Consider the following 22,540-nt stretch of genomic DNA (forward strand, 5'->3'; position numbering starts at 1 on the left):
CTTATCTGTTGATCAGCATGGATTTTTCCCTAGAAGATCAGTTGCTACTAATCTAACGCAGTTTGTCTCGTTCTGCCTAAACGTCATGGAGGAAAATGTGCAAGTGGATGTTATATATACAGACTTAAAAGCTGCCTTCGATCGTGTTGACCACGCGATATTGTTGAATCGTATGGAGAAACTTGGAATTTCTGTCGCTTTTATCAGATGGATGAGGTCTTACCTCACTGACCGTAGTTTATGCGTCAAAACCGGTCCGGTAGAATCGGAACTGTTTTGTAATCTATCAGAGGTTCCACAAGGAAGCAACTTGGGCCCTTTGCTTTTTACACTATTCATCAACGAGCTCTCTATACTACTGCCTGCTGGATGACGTCTGTTTTACGCGGACGAAGTTGAGATATACCTGCCAATAAAAACCACACTTGACTGATTGAGATTGCAGCAGCTGGTTGACCTATTTGAGGCGTAGTGTACGAATAACTTGTTAACAATTAGTGTACCCAAATGCAGTGTTATCTTGTTTTACCGCAAACTGAACTCGATTACCTTTAATTACTCTATACTGGGCCATGAGCTGCAACGGGTTAATCATATTCGTGACCTGGGAGTGAATCTTGACTGTGCTCTCACCTTTCGTTTGCACTTTGAAGAGATCATCTCAAAAGCTAACAGGCAACTCGGTTTCATCTTTAAAATAGCTAACGAGCTCCGCGATCCGTTTTGTCTTCGTTCGCTATACTGCGCATTGGTACGATCATTACTCGAAACCTGCTCAATAGTCTGGTGCCCGTTTCAAGCTAACAGGATTGCGAGGATTGAAGCAGTACAAAAGAAGTTCGTCCGTTATGCTCTTCGGATGCTACCGTGGAGCAACCCGCTGGACTTGAGACGATAGCTGTTTGATGTTTAATTGTAGTTTTGTGTAAAAGTATCGGTAACAATATGTAACTCTTAGTTAGTCTATATTAGTTTTCATCAAGACAATATTGTGTCGAATGAATTTTTATAAATAAAATAACAAATATAATAAAATAACAAATTTCTACGGGGGACTGCCCACCATGTTCTAGTGTTCCATTCGGGCTTGTGCCTATCGGGCATATGGTAGTCGGGCTTTTGGTATTCGGGCTCATGTTATAAAACCCTATTTCAGATTATCAACCTCTTCTACTATCGTAGTACTAATTGAAAGAGAGCGACTTTTGGGTGTCTCGGGGAACGAAATATTATAAATTTCATTTTGCTTAGATTTAGCGACAGCAGATTAGAGTTGAAGTTTCAGAAGATTTTGTTGAATCACGCTCGCGATGTACTCATTTTCATGACCGCTGCATGTAAGCGAAGTGCCATCTGGAAAAACAAATGAATTTTTCTGTGTAATTGCATATTCGATAAGTCGTTGATAAAAAACAAAAACAAAAGCGGGCCAAGATTGCTGCCTTGAGCAAGTTCGCCCTTTGCTTCTAGTGGACCACGGTTACGTCCCTTTACTGATACAAATTGTGTGAGCCCTGTTCAATAGTTTCTCAGTAACGTAAAAGTATTGACTCTCTGGTTGCTCTTTCGAAACTCAATATAATAGATATTAAGACCAAAGTACACCCGAATATAGAAATCAACGACGTAGTCCTACGTCAAAATTCCACATTCAAAATTTTACATTCTGGGATGTTAGCTTTATCCTGAAAATAATTGAATGAATGTAGAAGAACCGTACCAAAAACGAATTATAACAAAAATGAGACGTACAATTTAGTAAGAAAAGAAAGTACTATTATGCCAAAAAGCACTACTTGGTGAAAAACTATTACGTAGAAACTAGCTTTCTACAAACTATTTTTTCGCAGAAAACCATTTCATAAAGCACGTAAAATAAATAGCAGGACCAGCTGATTAATCCGAAAATATTCAAAAAAAGAAAACAATATCAAATAGGAATTTAGAACTCCATTGTCTTATAGAAAATATGGCTATAGAAAAAAATCATAAAATGTTATGGAAAACCATTTTATTTCATGACATTGGAAAATATTTTCATATTTATATTTCAATATTTCAAATGCATCTATAATAACTTGTGTTATAATAGATATATGGTAAGCTTTCAACCAAATCGGGAAAGATCGATTACAAAAATTTAATTCTTTTTCACTCCTTTCAACATATGGCAACTCAGCAATATTTTTTATTTCCCTCGTTTATGAGGCCATATTATATAGATTTATCTGAAAAAAGTCACAAAATTCTTCAGCACTCAGCACAAGCTGGCTTTTCAAATCTGCTGTGACATCAACACAATTTCAAAGGATTTGCATGCATTCAGTAAACTGGCAGTACAAAAAATCTACAACAACATTCTTTGAAACATATGAAGCACACTCAGCGACATGTCACACTGGGTGGGAAAAAGTCGCCTAAAATCGAAAGCAACCATCATCGGCACTCTTTAGCTCGGATTAGCGATGTTCTGATGAAAAGGCTGCGCAAAATAAAATCGTTCGATTGTACAGAAATGTGCCGTTCCTGTGCGAGAGACCCACAGGCCGCCGCCACGGGCGAGAGCAGCCAAACGTTGAACACGCTTCGTTTCAATTCAATGGTCTCAGGATTAGAGGCGACGACGACGACGGGACGATTCGGAAATATGCCGGGAAGTGCTGTCACTTCTACCGGGGAGACGCTAGGCCTGGGGAGGAACAAGAAACAAGAGCGATCAGCGAAATGGGCCTGTGATGAAAATCATTCATCCGATGATTGCGATAAATGATGTGACAGCAGAAGAATTTATTTCATATTTTCTGTTTGCGATGCGAAGCTGATTGATGATAACATGTTACTCTCGGGTGAATTTTGGGGTGTGCGTGAATCGATAGACGATCGATTATTTCCACTGGTCTGAAAAAGCTCAAAGAAGTTTACCCGGTGTTGACAGCCAGTTGGTTAAATTTTCCGAACATAAAATTTCGAACGCATTCACGCAGGTTGCCTCCGGAAACGACCGATAGCAGAACAATACCTGGTCCCCGACATGGATAAGGTTCTGTTGACGGAGCCACAATAGTCCTCGGTTGGCAGTGCTTGCGAGTGTCATTTCGAATGTTGCTCGTTTGTCAGTGCCGTCAATTTCATCGCGGCCCTCGGCGGCGGCGGCGACGGCAACGGTGGTTATCACGTCTACGTTTTCCAGCTGGTTACAAACCTGCTGCAGCCGGGATGATGGCAACTTTACTGACGGATACGACAGCGACGATGGCCATTCAATGGCAATCAGGTGAAAGCGATTTGTGAGCTCTCGTAATCGTTTGACGGTACCTCCGTTGCGTGAAGCTATCAGCACACGGTCCACGTCGAGACAGCGGGCCGTCGTGATGACACAGGCCAGCAGGGTGTCCCGCAGGGGCTGTTCGGGTGATGGCTCCTGATAGTCGTCGTCGTCGGACAGCACCGGAAAGTGAATCGGTTCGATGACGGTGGATCGACTGACGGAGGCCCCGGTTTGGTCGGAGTTTTGCTGCCGAAGGGATGCTTCGTGGAAGTACTTTGGAATGTACCACGGCAGTAGGTTGGAGGGTTTTCGAGTGAACGTGTTTTCGAAAATATCCGATATTAGATGGCCGATGAAGCTTGACGCACTGGAATCCATGTTTATTGGTTTTAAGACTCGGTTGCTTTGTTGACACTGTCAACAAAATGTGTTGCTGTTGTGTTGTGATTGTACAACTTTTTATTGTCGTTCGACTGCTATTTTGAGTAACAACTACCTAGAAGTTTTAAGGAATTTTTAAATTATTTTTGTATTTTAGGCAAGATTTATTTTTTTTTTACATTTTATTTGGTAGCTTTTATGGGTCTTTCGACATATAACTCTTTTCAATAACCGAAAATATTTATCACCGAATGTGTACGCGTGGTTTCGCTGTGATTTTTATTGCATGCTTTTTGGGAGTCAGCATGTTATGTTATTCTAAAAGCCTCACTTAAAAGGCAGCAAGAGCGCAACCATGACACAAAACTGATCGATATTTATTGCATGCAAAATAGTTGTAAAAATATTCAATTTTATTAGTAAAAAATGCCGCTTTTACTGCTACCAAAATATATAATAATAAAGCAAGTTCATGAAAGCTATAATGGATGTATGAATCAAAGTTGAAATTTATACGTAAAAACGACCTGGAAAATCCAGGAACAAACAATTCAGCACCTTTATTATTTAATAATAAAATAATAAAATTGATATTTCCCCAATGATCCTTTTTGCAGCTTCGCGTGCGTGGTGAATGCCCGTCAGGCGCGGCACGGTGCGCTTGTTAAGGGATGTCAAAGTGCGAAATGCGAATCCATTTTTTTGCCGAGAAAATTACTTTCCTATGGGTGTGATAGCGTGTGGTTGTTTAGTGCTCTCGGTTAAACGAAAGTACGGTTATAAAGTTCGACGTTTTATGTGCCGTTTGCCATTCAACCCAACCCTGTCATTGATTGGACTCGTTGCGGTCTGAGCTGCGGTCGCATCGAAGCGTGACAGGGGAGCTTTATTTTACTTATCATCACTTTGCTCGCTATAGGCGTACCGATTCGATGTGCGTGCGAATGAAGGTGTACGATACATTAATTATTGCTGAATAAGGATCATCAAACGAGATTAAAAAGCGATCACATAAAGATTCAATTAATTATTTCCCGATGCATATCATCACTTACTGGTTGAAATGGGAATCAATTCGAGATACGTGTGTTTCGGTTTAACACGTAGCGATACACCCAAAATTTTTTTTTTGTATAATTTACATTCAAATTTCTGTTCGTACGGATGTGTATAATTCTTATGAATTAAAATTAGTATATCTTTCAACACCAATTTAACTTTGGGTGTATAAATTTTTATTTGAATTTGGAATTCATCTGGTTGATTCAAATATAAATGCATAATTATCTTGTTTAAACCGCCTTCAAATATTTATGTATTTGAAATGCTTATATTGTGTTAATTATTTTTATGAAATTAGTATGAATCAGAATGAATAAAATCAAATTTGTCTTTAGAACAATTCACGTTTTCATAGCTTTATCGTAACTATTTCAGAAATGAATTGCAACAAATATTTTGCAAAACCACACCTTCGAATGCAGCTCAGTTCATAGTTTATGCCCCAAATAATTTTCCGCAACATTGCACTGTGTGATGCCACCCATAAACAAACACACAGACACACACACACATGCGCGCGCGAATGCGACAGCGTCGCTTCTGGCGTACATTTGCTGCTGCCCACGTGCAACTGCAGCTGGTGCAAATCTCCACGCTAACTGTTTACCCAAGAAGTGTCCAAGTAAATTATGCAAAGCAGTAGCACACCGCACTTATTTGTAACCGCATCTGGGCTTCGAAATTTTCCACCAGCTCAGCTTGGACTCCGCCGCACGCTGGCGCTGTCGCCATCATCGTCGGTTGAGCACACCGACCGGTACCGGCCACAACCGTGCCACTCACCCGGGGGGGCTGGGACTGCTGGTGAACCACAAGCATAACTTTCTGCAGAGAAATCTAAGCCAGTCTATTCCGTGTGCTATTTTACACATCCCGCCCGCTTGAAACCAACAACCGAATGGTTTGCTTGCATTCACTCAAGCGTAGTTTAAATTCTGAGTAAACACTTAGGAATCACCTGAAGTCGGTCGTCGTCCTCGGAAGATGTGCTCAGGTACAGACATCGACTTACAGCCAGCAGCGTCGGGCAGGTCGGAAAATATCGATTCCCACAGTTTGTTTGCCACAACTTTGAGCAATTGAGGGTTATACCGAAGGTGAATGTTTCGAAAACAGATCCTGTAGAAGTGATCCATCGATCGTGATTGGCTCACTGAATCGGTACGGAAAACAGATTATTTACATCGTGGATAGAGTGAAGCCGAAGCTTCATAATTATTGAAAAGTATTGATTGAAAACTCCTATGAATGAAAGTTGAAGCCAACTAAGTAGAAATTACTTTTTCATTTATTGGTGGAGTAGAAAGCGGTGCTTTGATGCTTTAAAAAAATTGATATAATGATTGGAGCTTTATTGCAGATGATATTTTTAATTTTTTCTATACAAGTATTGACGATACAAGCGGTTGAAGCTGCAACACTTAAGATAAGATTTTCATGCAAGCTGGATTTTACTTATTTTTACATACTTTTCCGTACCACCCCAACCAAGGAAATCCCGTGATCGGATCAATACAAAATCAGCATCAAAATAAGCAGAACAGTCTGTAGAATGGAAATTTGAAATAAAAATATGCTGCTTTTTTAATTTTGGGTCGTTTATGTCCCCCTCAATTTTTAAGGACGTATTCATTGAGCCGCCCCCATGGATTTTGAAATAAGAAGGGAACGCATGGTTGTTTTCTGCTCGTAGCTCTGAGAACTCAAAAAATTCTTTCTATTGATCTAAATTTTTAATTCCAGTGTGGTGGTGTCGCATGATGTGTTTCAATTTCTTTGTTTTACAAAAGATTTGACATATCAGTCTTCATGAACTAAGATATAATAAACTATAACTTTTAATCATTCATCTAAATTCATGCAAAGGTTTACCAAATTCAAAGTATTGTTCAACACGACTAAACGTTCTAGTACACCATCCATTCGGTTCATTGCGGTCAAATTCAGTGCCGTGAATTCGGTCAGACAGCAGTGAGGACTAACGAGTCACTTTTGACATTATCGTGGTACGATGGTGGTCAAAATTCAGGTTAAGGATCGAGAATCACACCAACATCGTTCACATGCTCAACCCTTTTCAGTACCTACCTGCTCGGTAATTTTGTAGTCGAAAGCTATCCAGCTTTCCACGAGCGATAATGGCGGCTGATGGGTACAACTTTCTGAAGGGCACAGTTCGGTTTTGATATTCAATGCAGGAGCGGGTACTGCAGTTACTATGGAAACCACTACGGTTGTTTGCCGGTTGGGTGGAAAAATGTAAACACTGTTAAGTTTTCGCAGACCAGCCGAAAAAGAACTTAGTTTTACGGAAGCGCAAGTTTGTGGCTATTCTTAGTTGAAATATTGTCACACTGACCCAGTGCAAAGATTATTTCACAAAATGATAGCTAAGAAAGCACAAAAATTCGCTTCCCTTCAACTAAATTCCTCTTCGGCTGGTCTGCGAAAACTAAACAATTTTTACATTTTTCCACTCGACCAGCAAACAACCGTAGTGGCTTCCATAGTAACCGCAGTAACCGCTCCTGCATAGAATGTCTAAACCGAACTGTGCCCTTCAGAAAGTTGTACCCATCAGCCGCCATTATCGCTCGTGGAAAGCCGGATAGGCGATTTGATTTAGTGGAACGTCAAGTTAAGTTATTCACTTTGCTTTACACCGATTTACAAATCTATCCAAGAGAAGTTGAAACCGATGACAATCCTCGCTGGAACGAATGCAACGTCAAGTACAGTTTAAAATCGTCAGCATAAACCAGTCTGCAGCCTCTATCAAGGGCAGAGGTAGCGTTGTTAAAGAATAAAATGAGCAAAAGTGGTCCCAAGTTAACGCCTTGCGGCACACCAGATTAATTCGTGAACGCGGCCGATACCTTCGAGCTGGGCTTCACATGTAAGTTCCTTTTGCACAAAAATGAGCATAACCATGCGACAAACTGGTTGCGAAACTGTTACTGTTGCGTAAGCAAACAAGAATGCGACGATTTTCCGGTTTCGTAACACGACTTTATTGTAGTGTACTGTGAGACAGGGTTATAAAATCCCTTTGGGATGAAATCAAATTAGTTGTACATTAGTTTTAGGTTTTAACTAGTTTTCGTGTAAATTTTAACAATACGCTTGTGTAGAATATTTTTAGCAATTATAATTAACCGTAAGCGTTGTAGATTAGATCTGGATAGTTTTAATTTAGGTTAGTTTTGTATCGTGTGTGCATGATGTAACAATTTTACCCGTATGTCTTTAGATAAGTAGATAATAGTTTAGCGTAAGAAATCCCTTTAGATTTAATATAATTTATACTATTTTAGGCCCTTTTGAAATTAATAATAAGGAAAAAACATTAGGTTTTAAGTAAATTTTTTCGCCGCGCTTACTCCACATGTACTGCCTTCGATTAGAGAAAAGAAAATGACGGTCTCAATCGTCGAGATCAGAGGATGACAAGCAGATGACGTTCGGTCGGTCACGGTTGCCAGTCGGCGGAGTATCGGTACTCGCGGCAGGTGTGTGACACTCCCCCCGAGTACGCTGTTGGAGTTGCAACGGCTTATTCTCCATTGGATCGACGTCCAGGATGGCAATCTTGGCAGCCGGTCTCTCCAGCAATCCGCTTGCAGTTTGCACTGTAACTCGTCGTACTTGCCCATCGTTAGAGTGGACCTTCACGATGTGGCCCCGCGGCCAGCAATTCCTTGGGAGCCCGTTGTCCACGATCAAAGCCAGTTGACCTTCCTTTATTGGTTTTGCAGGTTGAAACCATTTTGTCCTCTTGGTCAGGGTGGGCAATTATTCAGCCACCCATTTCTTCCAGAATACGTTAGCATACAGCTGGAACATCTTCCACGACTGCTTCAGCACCATGGGTCGGTCGTCAAATGCGATCGGGGGCTTGCTTTCATTCGAACACCCTAACAAGAAGTGGTTAAGTGTTAAGGGGGGCTCAGTTTCGGTGTCTAGTGATACATGTGTTAGCGGTCTAGAGTTAATGATCATCTCGATCTCTATAAGCATTGATCTAAGGATCTCGTCGGATGGTAGACGTGGTGGCTTGAACTCCTTCATAACCTTTTTAAACGACTGCACTAGCCTTCCCCAGCAACCTCCGAAATGGGGAGCGGCTGGCGGGTTGAAGATCCACTTGGTGTTTGTCCCAGTGAAGATGGTCATCAATTTCTCCTCGTCCACGGTTTTCAAAGCTTCTAGTAACTCTCGTGAAGCCCCAACAAAATTGGTGCCTCGCTCGCTAATGATCTCGAGAGGTCGCAATAAAATTGCGCAAAGCAAGGATACAGGAAACCGTCGAAAGCGAGTGGACGAGTTCAATGTGGACTCCTCTAGTCGTCAGGCAGGTGAGTAAGACCCCATCGTTTTTCAACTCGTTTGCCGATTAATACCAACATGGGGCCGAAATATAAAAACGGTCTCTGATAAGCCGCCAGGTGTGCAGGAGGCAGGTTTCCCATGGCAGGAGGCTCCGGGTCCGCTCGATGTATCTTGTAGTACTGGCAATTTCTGCGTACACGATTGTACTCTGATCGCAACCGAGGAACACAGTACTTGAGCCCAAATTCGTTCAATAATGTCTGATGGTTTCGGTGACGGTACGTTTCGTGGTAGCTGGCGATTATCAAATCGGTCACAAAGTGTTGCTTCGGGAGCAGGATGGGGTCCTTAACACTCTCGTCCACCAATTCACATGTATCGATTCTTCCCCGTATTCGAAGAACGCCGTGCTCGTCGGCGGCCGGGCTAAACTCGTGTAGCGGACTGGTCTTTGGAACATTGTACTGCCAGGATGGTTTGTCCGAAGGTACGTTGCTTAGAAGCCGAACTTCGCCAGGGTATACTTGTCGCTGGACTTCTCGGTAGATGATTTGCTCTGCACGATTAAGCTCGTCCTTCTCGAGCGGTCCTAGTTTAGTAGGTATTCGGTTACTTCGATTAAGAAGGTTCGCGGCAAATCGAACAACGTATGCAAGCGCCCTTAGTAAGCGCTTCCATTTGCAGAAACATACGAAATCTATTGACGGTTTTGCCACCGTGTGATGAAGAACGCTTGAACGCATCTCTTCTACAGTCGTCCCTGGGTCACAACCTTCTCCTGGCCATTCGTTTTCTGGTTTTCGTAGAAAGTCTGGCCCGCAGAAGCAGCGACTTGTGGGTCGTAAGTCCGGCAACCTCTGCCACTTCGTTCCGTCGTCAGCTACATTTAATCTGGTGGGTACCCATCGCCAGTCGTTTCTGGTAGTTTCCAGCAGCTCACTCACCCTAAATGCCATGAACTGACTAAAGCGACGGTGGTCGGAGCGTATGCAGCATACCACATCCCGGGAGTCTGTCCAGAATATCGGTTGCGAGATTTTAATTCGGTGCGAGCTAGCAATGCCACCGGCCAGCCGGGCTCCAATTACAGCAGCCTGTAACTCTAACCGCGGAATCGACAGGAATTTCAGGGGCGCACCTCTCGTCTTCGATCCTATCATCGCACATTCTATCACACCATTCTCCTCGAATCTAAAGTATGCAACGGCGACGGCAACGGAACGGCGATTCCGTTTTCGCTTCCGTCGCAAAAGATATGCAACTGAACGTCGTTCGTGGTATTAGCGGACGTGATGACTCGGTGGCATCGGGGAACACGCACGTTCCGTACATCAGGTAGCACGGCGATCCAGGTTAACCATTTCTCAACTAAACTCCCTGCAATCTCATCGTCCCAGGCGCATCCAGAGCGCTAAATTTCCTGCAGAAGGATTTTCAAATACATTAGGAAATTTCCGATTAGTCCTATCGGATCGTATATCGCCATTAGCGTTCTGAGTACCTCCCGTTTCGTGGGCATCCTGGCCCCGGATAACAGTTTCGCATCGTGCTTGGGGGATAATCTGAACGTTAACGTGTCGCTGGCAGTATCCCACCACATTCCAAGCACTTTCTTCGTTGCCATCTCCGTACACGGGTTGATATTCTTCTCCGTCGTGGTATCTTCCTGTAGCGATGCCGTAACCTTGCTGGAATTTGAGAGCCAGTTCCGGATATCGAAACCCGCTTGCGAATGAACAAAACGTACGTCCCTGGCCAGCTGTACGACTTCCTCCTCGGTTTCCACACTGCATAGCATATCGTCTACATAATGCTCGTATTTGATGCTCTCAACTGCTCGGGGAAACTGTTCCACGAATCTATCTGCGTTCAGGTTCTTCACATAGTGTGCGCAGCTTGGGGAGCATTCCGCCCCAAACGGAGCATTCCGCCCCAAACGTCATGACGCTGACTACATATGTCACGGGGTCTTCATTGGGGTTCCCACTGTTCCACAAAATCATCTGGCTGCGCTGGTCTTGCGCCTTCATTCGCACTTGAAAAAACATTTCGCGTATGTCCCCAACTACAGCAAAACGAAATTCACGGAATTTAAACAAAACCGTAAGTAGCGATACCAATTGATCCGGTCCCGTAAGAAGTACTGAGCTGAGGGACACGCCGTTCACTTTCGCGGCTGCGTCTAACACCATCCGTATCTTCCCGGGTTTGTTCGGGTTGATAACCGGGAATACCGGTACCGGTACGGTACCAATCGTTCGGACGCCTGTCCGCTTGCCCGACCGCTGAAAGTCTTCGAATATACCCTTTTTCTTCATACTCCTTCAGCTTGGTGTTCATCGCTACAGCTAGCTCGGGGTCTCGTTTCATCCTTTTTTCCAAGCACGCTAGACACTTCAATGCCATTGCTCGGCTATCAGGCAACCGCACATTGTCGTAGCGCCACAACAGTGCAGTCTCATGGCGGTTTTCATTCAGATGCGTTTCTGTGGATAAAATGTTCATCGCTCGCTCTTCGTCCTTCGAAAGCAGTGGCTTAAACGATCCGGATATTCCCAAAGACTCAATTGATAAATTTTCTTTTTTTTTTTCTTTTTTTTTGTTTTTCCGTCACCGTAACAATTTTAATAATATGTTTCATTGATATTTTTCGGTGAAATAAAACCCTTCTTTTCTCGATCTGCGTAACGTTTCTGGCTACTATGCTTCGCCTATCGTCAGACGCCTGGACCTTAGTTGACCAAAAATAAAATTTTCCAGGCGTCTGACGATAGGCGAAGCATAGTAGCCAGAAACGTTACGCAGATCGAGAAAAGAAGGGTTTTATTTCACCGAAAAATATCAATGAAACATATTATTTTCAATTGATAAATATTCCTTCAAAGCACCGTCCAAGCTTCTATCTATTTCCGTATTGCACGGACAAATGTGAAAACTATGGCAGCCGCTGTAAGTCGTGTTTGCTGACATCGTCGTGCAAGGTCCATACACAAGCCATCGAAGACGGGTTCTGGATGCTACAGGTTCGTTTTAGGCTCCTTCGGAACTCCGCCGTGCGTTACCAAGGATCCTGGGACATACGTCAGTGTACGAGTCTAGTGGCAGTCCTCGCAGATATTTATATTTGGATGTGTTTCCTGTGCATAAAAAAGGTAGCAAACGAGATGTGAACAACTATAGAGGAATCTCATCGCTCAGTGTAGTCATCATCATCATCATCATCATCATCATCATCATCATCATCATGATCATCATCATCATCACCCCTACTGTCTCACTGCAAGCAATGTTTAAGTGCCGATGAACATGGCTTCATTTCCCAGCGCTCAACCACCACTAACCTGCTGTGTCTGACATCATACCTAAAGGGAAGTATGGACCACCGTGCTCATACAGACGTCTTACACACAGACTTGTCGGCCGCTTTTGATAAGATAAACCATGACATCGCAATTGCAAAACTGCATAGACTGGGCGTTAGCGATGACTTTTGCGCTGGTTTTTCGCTGGTCATTGGAGATTGTAGGTCCGATAGCTATCTATGCTCTTTAGGTATTCCTTAGGGAAGCCATCTAGGACCTTTGATCTTTCTGCTCTACTTCAACGATGTTAATTTGGCTATCAAATGCCCTCGACTCCCGTATGCGGATGACCTGAAAATGTTTACCCAGATCCATTCGACAGACGATTGTCACTTTCTCCAAAATCAGTTGGAGGCCTTTGCCACTTGGTGCGATGTGAACCGCATGTTAGTGAACCCGGAGAAGTGTTCAATAATTAATTTCTCCAGAAAAAAAGATTCAATCCTGTTTTGTTATTAGTTCAATGGCACACCGATCGAACGTGTTTCACATGCCGCTGTGTACAGTGTTCCTATGTTACAGTACTGTGACACACATTCCAACGATATTTGCATCTATTACCAAAATGCCAGGGGATTGAGGACGAAAGTGGACGATATTTATTTGGCAAGCCGCGATTGCAGTCTTCAGTCATCATTTTGACGGAAACTGGACTCAACGATACTATAAACTCAGTGCAGCTGTTCGGCGAAAAGTTCAATGTTTTTCGCTGCGATCGTTCTTCTCGCAACAGTGACAAGCGCAGCTTCGGAGGAGTACTAATTGCTGTCGCCCGGCAACATCCTTGCGTTGTCCTCACTTCAGTGCACGCAAGTAGCCTTGAGCAGGTTAGTGTTACTGCGAATATCCGTGGTCTGAAAATTTTACTAGGCGCTGTGTACATCCCTCCCGACAAAAGCCAAGATCCCGCTGTAATCGAGATGCACGTCTCTTCCATTCGTGAATTATGTGAAAAAAACCGTACAATCGAAGGTATTTTGATCTGTGGCGACTATAATCAACCACGCATTGGTTGGGACTACATTGACGACATGATCCGCCACACTAACACATCGCAACTCAGTGCGGCGAGTGCTGTTTTAATCGACGGTATGGATTTTCTCAACCTCCAACAAGCCAACTTGGAGCGTAACCAGCTTGGTAGAGTGCTAGATTTGGTTTTTCATCCGGTTGAGCATGCGGTATCGGTTGAAACGTGTGTTGCACCATTGCTCCCTGTTGACACTCATCACCCACCGTTGTCGATCTCTTTACCCGCTTTTAATGACTGTTTGGAGAATGATATGCCCCCCGAAATTGAACGTCGACAATTGAACTATCGCAAAATAGATTTTGGCTTGCTTTCACAGTTTTTAATAACCTTCGACTGGGAAATTTTATTCGATGCGAGAGAGTTGGATGATATGGCTAGCATATTTTGTGACACTATTAACGTATGGCTCCGGTCTAATTTACCATTCGTCAAAAATCGATGCACACCGCCGTGGAGTACTGGTCGCTTACGTTCATTGAAACGTGCTCGCAATGCACATTTACGTAAACATCGTCATCGTAGAACCGTCGAATCAAAACGTGAATACAAGCGTACTAGTGAGGAGTATCGTTAGCTTAATGCTTCTTTGTACAAGTCGTATGTCCTCCGTGTACAAACTGATCTGCGAAGGAACCCTAAAGGGTTTTGGAGTTTTGTCAACTCGAAACGGAAATGCACCAATATCCCGACCAACGTTTACCTTGACGAGTCAGAATCACGCTCCATCACTGATTCCTGCGAAATGTTTGCATCTTTCTTCTCTTCTGTGTTCGCGAATGTGTCTGCTTCTGACGGTGAAGCTGAACTAGCCGCGTTGAACGTTCCCGAAGGATTAGTCGACCTCGATATATTTGAAATAACTCCATTGATGGTCGTCGAAGCTGCACGTAAATTGAAGCGATCTTTCTCCGCTGGACCCGATGGAATTCCTGCTGCTATTTTGTCCCGTTGCGCATCAGAATTATCTGTGCCACTCTGTCGCATTTTTAACAAGTCCTTTACGCAAGGCAAATTTCCTGATATCTGGAAACAATCTTACATGTTCCCCGTCCATAAGCGTGGCGATCGCCGAAATGTTAAGAACTACAGAGGTATTACAAGCCTGTCTGCTGCCTCTAAGCTTTTTGAAATTATCGTCAGCACCGCTATCCTCAATCGTACTACGAATTACATATCCATCTACCAGCACGGATTCATGCCAGGCCGGTCGGTTTCAACTAATTTGCTCGACTTCACTTCCTCTTGCATCGCGCAACTCGAGGAAAAAGCACAAGTGGATGCAGTATACACGGATTTGAAGGCTGCATTCGACCGGATTGACCACCGCATCCTCTTGCGAAAACTGCAGCGTCTAGGAGCCTCGCAACGACTATTGTGTTGGCTTGGCTCATATTTACGTGATAGAGTCTTGCAAGTCAAGTTGGAATCTACCGTTTCATCTGCGTTTACTAACAAATCCGGTGTTCCTCAAGGAAGCAATATGGGGCCTTTACTCTTCATCCTATTCTTCAACGACGTCGCGTTACTACTTGAAGCCGGTTGCATACTTGTTTACGCCGACGATCTCAAACTGTATCTTAATGTTCGCTCTATTGATGATTGTCATCGGTTGCAGCATTTACTAGATGCCTTTGCGAACTGGTGCAAGTTAAACTACTTGATTGTGAGTATAGCCAAATGTGAGGTAATCACGTTTCATCGCATTCACCCCACAGCCCGATTGTGTTTGACTACCATATTGACGGAAGTATCCTCCGAAGGGTTGATCAGGTTAACGACCTCGGCATCTTACTTGACTCTAAACTTACGTTCAATGCTCACCGTTCTAATATCATTTCCAAAGCCTCCCGGCAGCTTGGATTTATTGCTAAAATTGGAAGAGATTTCAAGGACCCTCATTGCCTAAAATCCTTGTATTGCGCACTAGTCCGTCCAGTACTTGAAAATTCAAGTGTAATTTGGCTACCTCATCAGCTCACGTGGACCTTAAGAATCGAACGCATCCAGAGAAGGTTCATTCGTATGGCTCTTAGGGATTTGCCTTGGCGGGATCCTGACAATCTTCCACCGTATCCAGCACGTTGTCGTTTGCTGGGCCTGGATACTTTGGAACGGCGCCGTAAAGTTCAGCAGGCAACGTTGGTGGCAAAAATTCTAAACAACGACATCGATTCACCGACGTTACTTACTAAAGTCAATTTCCGTGCTTCGCAAAGATCTTTACGCACTACATCGTTGTTGCATGCCGTTTTTCATCGTACCACATTTGGATTCCACGAACCGATGACTGCATGTGTCCGGACTTTCACTCGGGTTGAAGAACTCTTCGAGTTTGGAGAGCCAACTGGAAAATTCACGCAGCGACTGTGGAACACTGATTTGATATAATTTTTAATTGTGGACCTTACATGTGACTATAAATTCATTGAGACTTTGTCAGATGGATATATTAAATAAATAATAATAATAATAATAATAATAATAATAATAATAATAATAATAATAATAATAATAATAATGTTAAACACCTGGGAGTTATCTTGGATCCGCAGTTAACGTACAAGGTGTCGCTAAAGCTTCATTTTCAGGATCGCGAAAAATTTCTCTGACATATATTGCCTTAAGTCACTGTATTGTTCGCTAGTGCGGTCCATACTGGAATACTGTTCACCCGTTTGGAATCCTAACTACAACAACAGTACAGAAAGAATTGAATCAGTTCTGCGCTGATTTCTTCGATTCGCTTTGCGAAGGTTGCCAATTGCCATAGAGAGACCCGTTCCGTCTACCTCGTTATGTAAGCCGCTGTCAACTGATTGACTTAGAACCTCTCTGTGTTCGTAGAGCTGCCTCTAGAGCTTTGTTTATTGCGGATTGCCTGCAGGGTAGAATAGAAAGTCCTGAGCTTATGGAGCAGATTAACATAAATGTGTAACCACGAGCACTGCGTAATAGTGCAGTGCTGAGACTACCAGTTCGTCGCACTAATTACTCTATAAATGGCGCTATCGGTGGCTTGCAGCGAGTTTTTAATCAAGTGTCATCATTATTCACAATTGTTTTCATTTATATGGGTATTTCTTACGGTAGCCTGTTAGTTTAAAACTTTTATATCAGGCCAAGGAAAAAAAATTATGCACTGCATTGTTCTTGCTAATCTGAACCCAAAGAAAATATTTTTATGAACAGAGTTTTTATTATAACAAAAAACTGCTTTTGAAATCAAATCACAGAATCAATTTTCATTACTCCCTAAACTTGTATATAAAACCTGATTTAATCCACCTATTGGTGAAAGGAACCTTTGTTATACGGTCTTACTTGCTATTTGAGATAGAAATCGACACGTCTTCGGAACATAATTCATCTATTAGTTAACGTTGCATTGTGCGTTGGTTTACATAAAAATTTTGGAAATTGAATAAGCTTACAAAATTTGAACAAAATAGTAGCACTTACAAATTTTGATAGTTCTTTTTCTCATGAAATTGTTGAGTAAGTTGTTACTAATGTGGGTAAGTGCAAGTAAAAGTAAGTTGTAAGAAGAAATATTATTCTTTAACATATACATTGCGTAGTAAAGGTCTAGTTTATAGGTTTTTGAACTATGCATAACTATGCATCAATAAGGTTTTCTTGAAAAAATTTCATCAATTTTTATTAACCTTCGGTTACTCACGCTGTTGTATTCATAATAACATGTGTAGGTTTTTGAATGCCATATTTACCAATCAGTGTTTAACTAACGTATATTCTTCAAAAAAATGTTCAGCAAAATGTCTGAATTATTCAATGCAATAATACTTTACATTTTTAGGAAAATAGATCAGCATAAACCGAGAGCACAGAAACGAAGCAAGCAGCATGTGAGGTGTAGTGTACCGCTATTGGCCCCAAACTGGAATTTTTTCACGTTACTTCATATGGAAAAATGATGTCTGTATGTAGCAAAACTATCAGCAAATGTAAAATGTTTAAAATGTATCCGTCAGTTGGTAGTCGAGTAATTCGGGGTTAAAATCAGGGTATTTTTATAATCAAAGTTCTACAATTCCTAAACAAGCAAACATAGAGGTATACTATTTTCAGCAAAGTCGTGTATTTTTACTATTTGTATAACTTTGTAACACATGAAAAAGTCATACAACAATTACAAAAAGAGCTAAAATAGAAAAACTGATTTTACAAATACAGAAACAATAAATAAGATTTCTCTGTCTTCGCTTCTATCTCAGGTTACAGTCTTCAGCAAAATTTCTTGTAATAATAGGCTCTAAAACTTTGCAGAACATATCAATGTGTTATATTGAAACTAAAAAAATTTTTTTTTTCACTTTTAGGGGGATTAATCCAAATTTAAATTGCACCAGATGAAAGAGCATTCAATTTCAAGAAACTCTTCCAAAGGTTCGATAAACTTAGAAACAAGTTTTCCTAGTCAAAACTCTAGTGCGCACGTTTTCTTTGGTTTTGGGTTATTGTGCGCGCGAGTAACTGTGTTGCAAAAGTTGGCGCGAGCGTTCGAGGATTGATATCTTTTGACCGGTAAAACCAATTCTTATGAAATTTTGTATATATATTCGTAGTGTCAAAACCTCTCGTTTGATATTAAAATAATTGAAATTAGGTAAATTATCTTGGTTAAAATCATTATAAATTATTGTTAATTTTGGTGTGGTGTATACGATTGCTCATAACTTTCAAATTAAACGTCCAATCCAAAAACCATTCAATAGTGATCTATCCGGCTATATTACCTGCCAAATAAAACTAATAGCGCATAAATCGGTTTGGCCATCTCTGAGAAACAGGCGATCATTTGAACCTTATCAAAAATGGTTTTTTAAGGCTAACTTTTAAACTGCTTGTCCGTTTTCAATAAAACTTGGTAAAAAGTTTAGTAACAGCAAGATCTTTCGTTTGGTACTAAGATCGTTAAAATTGGTTGCGTAGTTCAAGAGAAACGCGTGTCACGTAGTTTTCACATTTTTGCTTATAACTTTTAAACGAAACGTCGGACCGCAAAGCAATTCAATAGTGATATACTAGACAATAATACCTTTTAAACAAAAGTAAAAGCGATCAAATCGGTTCAGCCATCTTCGAGAAACAGGCGATAGAAAATGAGCTGCACACACACACATACACACACACACACAGACATTGCTCAGTTCGTCGAGCTCTATCGATTGGTATATGTCATTCGGTCCTACGGGCCTCGGATCAATTTCGTGTTTTTCGACCAATTTCTAAACCTTTGTTATATAGTATAACAAAGGTAAAACGGAAAAAACTTCTGATTATAAATTGATATTATTAAAACCACTCCCGCTTGATTGTTTGGTTATCAATAAGCAATTAAATTTACCATATTGCTCAACATATGCATCACACATCGACGCAAATGATCCATGTGCTTAATGAACCGTAAGTGTACACGGATTAAAATTTCAATCCTTTCACGTAGATTCGTAAAACCGTTTTGCTAAATTTCCATCCAGCCTACGTGCGACGCGACGGCCCGCTCGCCCGGGGCCAACCAACAGTCCGTCGGAAATGGGCAAATTGACATTATGGAAGCGTGATTAGATTGAAGCGAACCTGGCCCGACAACCGGCGCGAAACGGAAAACGCCGACGGAAAGCGGCACGACGGACGGAAGCAAATGCTGTGGTCTGAGCGCTGCGGTTATCCGGACTTCCTAATTGCTACCGGATGTGGTTTGCCAGCCTTGCTAAAGACGCGCGTCGTCGTGATCATCGATGCTATCTGGCAAGGCAGTGGCAAGCTACAATCCAGTGCAGTGCATATGAAGTGTGCGGACAGGAGGAGCGACATGTACTTCCACTCGGCAGTAGTGGAACTGTTCCTGCTGTGTTGTTCCGCTTGTTGGGTTCATTGCATAAGTGCTTGAACTAAATTAATTATGCTATCGCTGGGAGAAATGTAGTTGAACTAAATTTAATGCAACATAGTTTGTTCGATCGCGGTTTCGCTGGCTATAGTGGTTGTAGCATCGACGGTCGATTAACTCGTCCTGGGGTTTCGGACTGTGATGCAAGTATTCATAAGTGCAAATTTTCTATTTTGCTCAGCATGAAAAAATAGTAACATCAAATTTTCCAACCAACGGAGTAGAAAATTTAGAGTAATTATTGATTTGAATATAATCGTGAAAGCTGCCAATGAAATTTTAACGAGATTGTTTGCCGCAACTAATATAATCAAATCAAATCAAATTGAGCACAACATTAAAATAATATCTGTACACAAATGCAAGGGAATCTAAAATAAATTATTATATCAACAAACTGATGGGTATCTATTTCGTTTACGTTCGCTGCCAGCTGGATTTATTTCGCAAGGTAAAGGGAGGATTAAACCGGAAATCGAATGTCGTAAATTTAATGGTAAAACAGCAGACGATAAATAGTCTTATCTTCAAATCTAAGAAACCTTTCTGTACTTTCTTTTCGAAAGTCCTGTATCGGACTTGAAATCCAATTAAATTGAAAATAGGAAATAACGAGAACATCAAATTTATTGGTTATGTGAAAAAGATCCATATCAATAGACAGACTGAGCAATATTTTGGGGAGAAAAAAATCAATACTGTAAGTGGACGCTAGTATAAAAGGACATGTGAGAGAGGGATTTTATTGAACAGAACTGAGTTATGTTACATAAAGCATTGTTAGCAGATAGTCCTAACAATAAAAGCTGTACATTCGAATCCGTTTCGACCATGCATTTTTGTTACACTGTTCATAAGCCACGTCGATGGCTCGAGAGGGATAGTCAATGTAAAGTATGAATTCCTATTCATATAAAGAACAGCTCAGTTATTCATAAAAACTAGAAGTCGATCGAAAAATAAAATATAGATAATTTGTTCTCAACCCATGACCTACAAAAAATGAAACAATCAAATGGTGCTGCAATAATTGCGGAAAATTTGTAGAGTTAATGAGCCATTATTAATGTCTAACCCTCAGACGATAAAAATGTTTTCAATTCTCCTATCGGTACCAAACAAATTGCACTCCGGAGATGGCGTGTGAAACTGAATCTGCTCATCGAGCCCGGTAAGTGCTGGCGGCAAAACTATGCTACAACTACATTATAATTTTATTGGAAATTTTTCTCGAGAGCACTCTACGGGAAAGTTAAATTCATCGAAAGCTCTTAGCGTCCCCTTTATTTCCCGTCATTGTTTGCTTCATCCAGAACGTGAAAAGCTGCCACGATTTCAAACTGCTCTAATTATCAAGGCGGATGAGCAGACTATAATCCGGATTTAATGAATGAAGTTCGATTCTTGTTCCAAATAATAGCCATCTTAGTCACCAGTCTCATTTTGCTACTGTAGCAACATTATGTCGAAGAATCTCGCATTTTTCGACTTTTCTACTTTTTCATAACTTGAAGAATGCATTCGTCCCCATAATGGACATAAGAAAAACTTCATTCAACTAGATTTGTACCCGTAATGATTACGTCCTCGTCGCCAGAAGCTTCTACAAATAATGGATAATTCCACTCTAAGTTTGCTCAATTGGAAAATAAATTTCCCGATCAAGCTTGATCCACTGCACCCGGCTTTCGAGTCGAAAGGATAAAAAATAGTCGCTTGCCCGGATGGTGTGGCGCACTGTTTCCGTTTTGCATCGCAATGTGACGCTGAAAACGGGGAAAAAGAAAATGAAGAAAAAAATCGACTGAATTTTATCTTCTTTAGGATAGAACGTAGCGAGCGGCCCCGCTGACTGCGCTCATGGGAAATGCTCTAACAGCTTAATGGAAAACGAGATTTATTGAAGCTGAATTGTCACTAGAGGGAGAAAAATGCCATCGTACCGACCGGATGCTGTGTCCAGTGCTGATGGTTCTCATTTATTCAGTTTATTCAGAGATCATTTTTATTGAGCTAACAAATAAAACACGTGCCACGGTACATCTTCAGGTCGGATTGGATCGTTGCATTGCCAGGAAAGGTCGTATATTTATCGAAATTATTAAAACGAATCGAAGGTTGGGCAACAAATTACGTTCGAGGATGTAGCTTATTTCTCAAGTGCCATATCCATATCCCGTCAGCACGTAAGGACTTCCTCCGGGTGGAAAATAAAACGTTATCATTATGAAGCCGATTTTCGCATATCCCAGCTGAATCGTAAAATGGCACTCCAACACGGCGAGTTCACGCTCTGTCGCAGCTTTACCGTCGCGAAGGAACGTGCAGATGGCGACCAGCTCCGGTAAATGGCACTTACTGGCGACGACGAGGACGACGACGAGGATATTGTTCGTAGGTTTCCCGTTCCTGGCTGATCCATTTCACTCTGTTTTTTTTCCTTTTCATTTCCGCCAATACGAATAAAGACATAAAACAAAAAATATAAAATAAAACTGAACAGTTCAGATTGCTACCGGTAAATCAGAAAACCTTCAGCTGACAAATCCACATTTCGGGGCTGAAATGTTGACTGACTTTCTTCCTCTTCTCTCTTTCCTTTCCAGGTTTGCATCACGCTTCCTCGCTCGGCAACATCGAGGCATCTTCGTCACAGGTGAGTTGGCCCGTGTTTCCACCTGGCTGGAATCTCATTTTCTCTGACTTAGACAGTCGGTGTGATCGGAAAGATGTCGAATGCCGAATACATGCTGCCGTGCATTCGGTCTCGGATGCGTAGTAAAATTTTTCGTTTTCTTTACGATGGTAATTCTCCCGAGGGAAAATGCTGGGAGGTTGAATGGTGTAAATCGAAATGAGAAATAAACTTTGTAGCGATTTTTGCATTTGACGGCGTACATGTGATGTATGATTACACTGGTCAACAAAAGTTATGTCAATTGAACTAAATTTGGGAAAATAACAAAAATTGTTTTTTTACTATCCTTTAGACACATTCCAAATGGTGAGGACAACATCTTCACTATTTGAATCAGTTTTTTTCGAAAGAATCGTCTACAAACTCTCTCTGTAATTTGAGATGTGATGGTGTTGTGTAAAAGGTGGTTGAATGTTGTGTAAAAGGTATATGAATAATTTTGTTCCAATGCAACATACTCGATAAGTGTGTTTTGCCCCATTTTACTCAAGGT

General features: G+C 41.6%; 2 protein-coding genes across 2 annotated transcripts in view; one reads left to right on the forward strand and one right to left on the reverse strand.

Annotated features, from left to right (window-relative positions):
* Positions 1-9,051: 9,051 nt before the first annotated feature.
* LOC128741082 (uncharacterized) lies at positions 9,052-10,200 on the reverse strand. Its single transcript, XM_053836658.1, has one exon. It carries the CDS (start codon positions 10,198-10,200, stop codon positions 9,052-9,054), a length of 1,149 nt encoding a protein of 382 aa, XP_053692633.1.
* Positions 10,201-21,697: 11,497 nt separating this feature from the next.
* The window catches only part of LOC128741083 (uncharacterized), a 114,212-nt gene continuing 113,369 nt past the window's right edge, over positions 21,698-22,540 (forward strand). Inside the window, exons 1-2 of the mRNA XM_053836659.1 lie at positions 21,698-21,743; positions 21,956-22,005. Of these exons, the coding sequence (XP_053692634.1) occupies positions 21,698-21,743; positions 21,956-22,005 (96 nt within the window). The remainder of the gene's footprint in view (positions 21,744-21,955; positions 22,006-22,540) is intronic.

This window comes from Sabethes cyaneus, chromosome 3 (genome assembly GCF_943734655.1).
Source record: "Sabethes cyaneus chromosome 3, idSabCyanKW18_F2, whole genome shotgun sequence".
NCBI lineage: Eukaryota > Metazoa > Arthropoda > Insecta > Diptera > Culicidae > Sabethes > Sabethes cyaneus.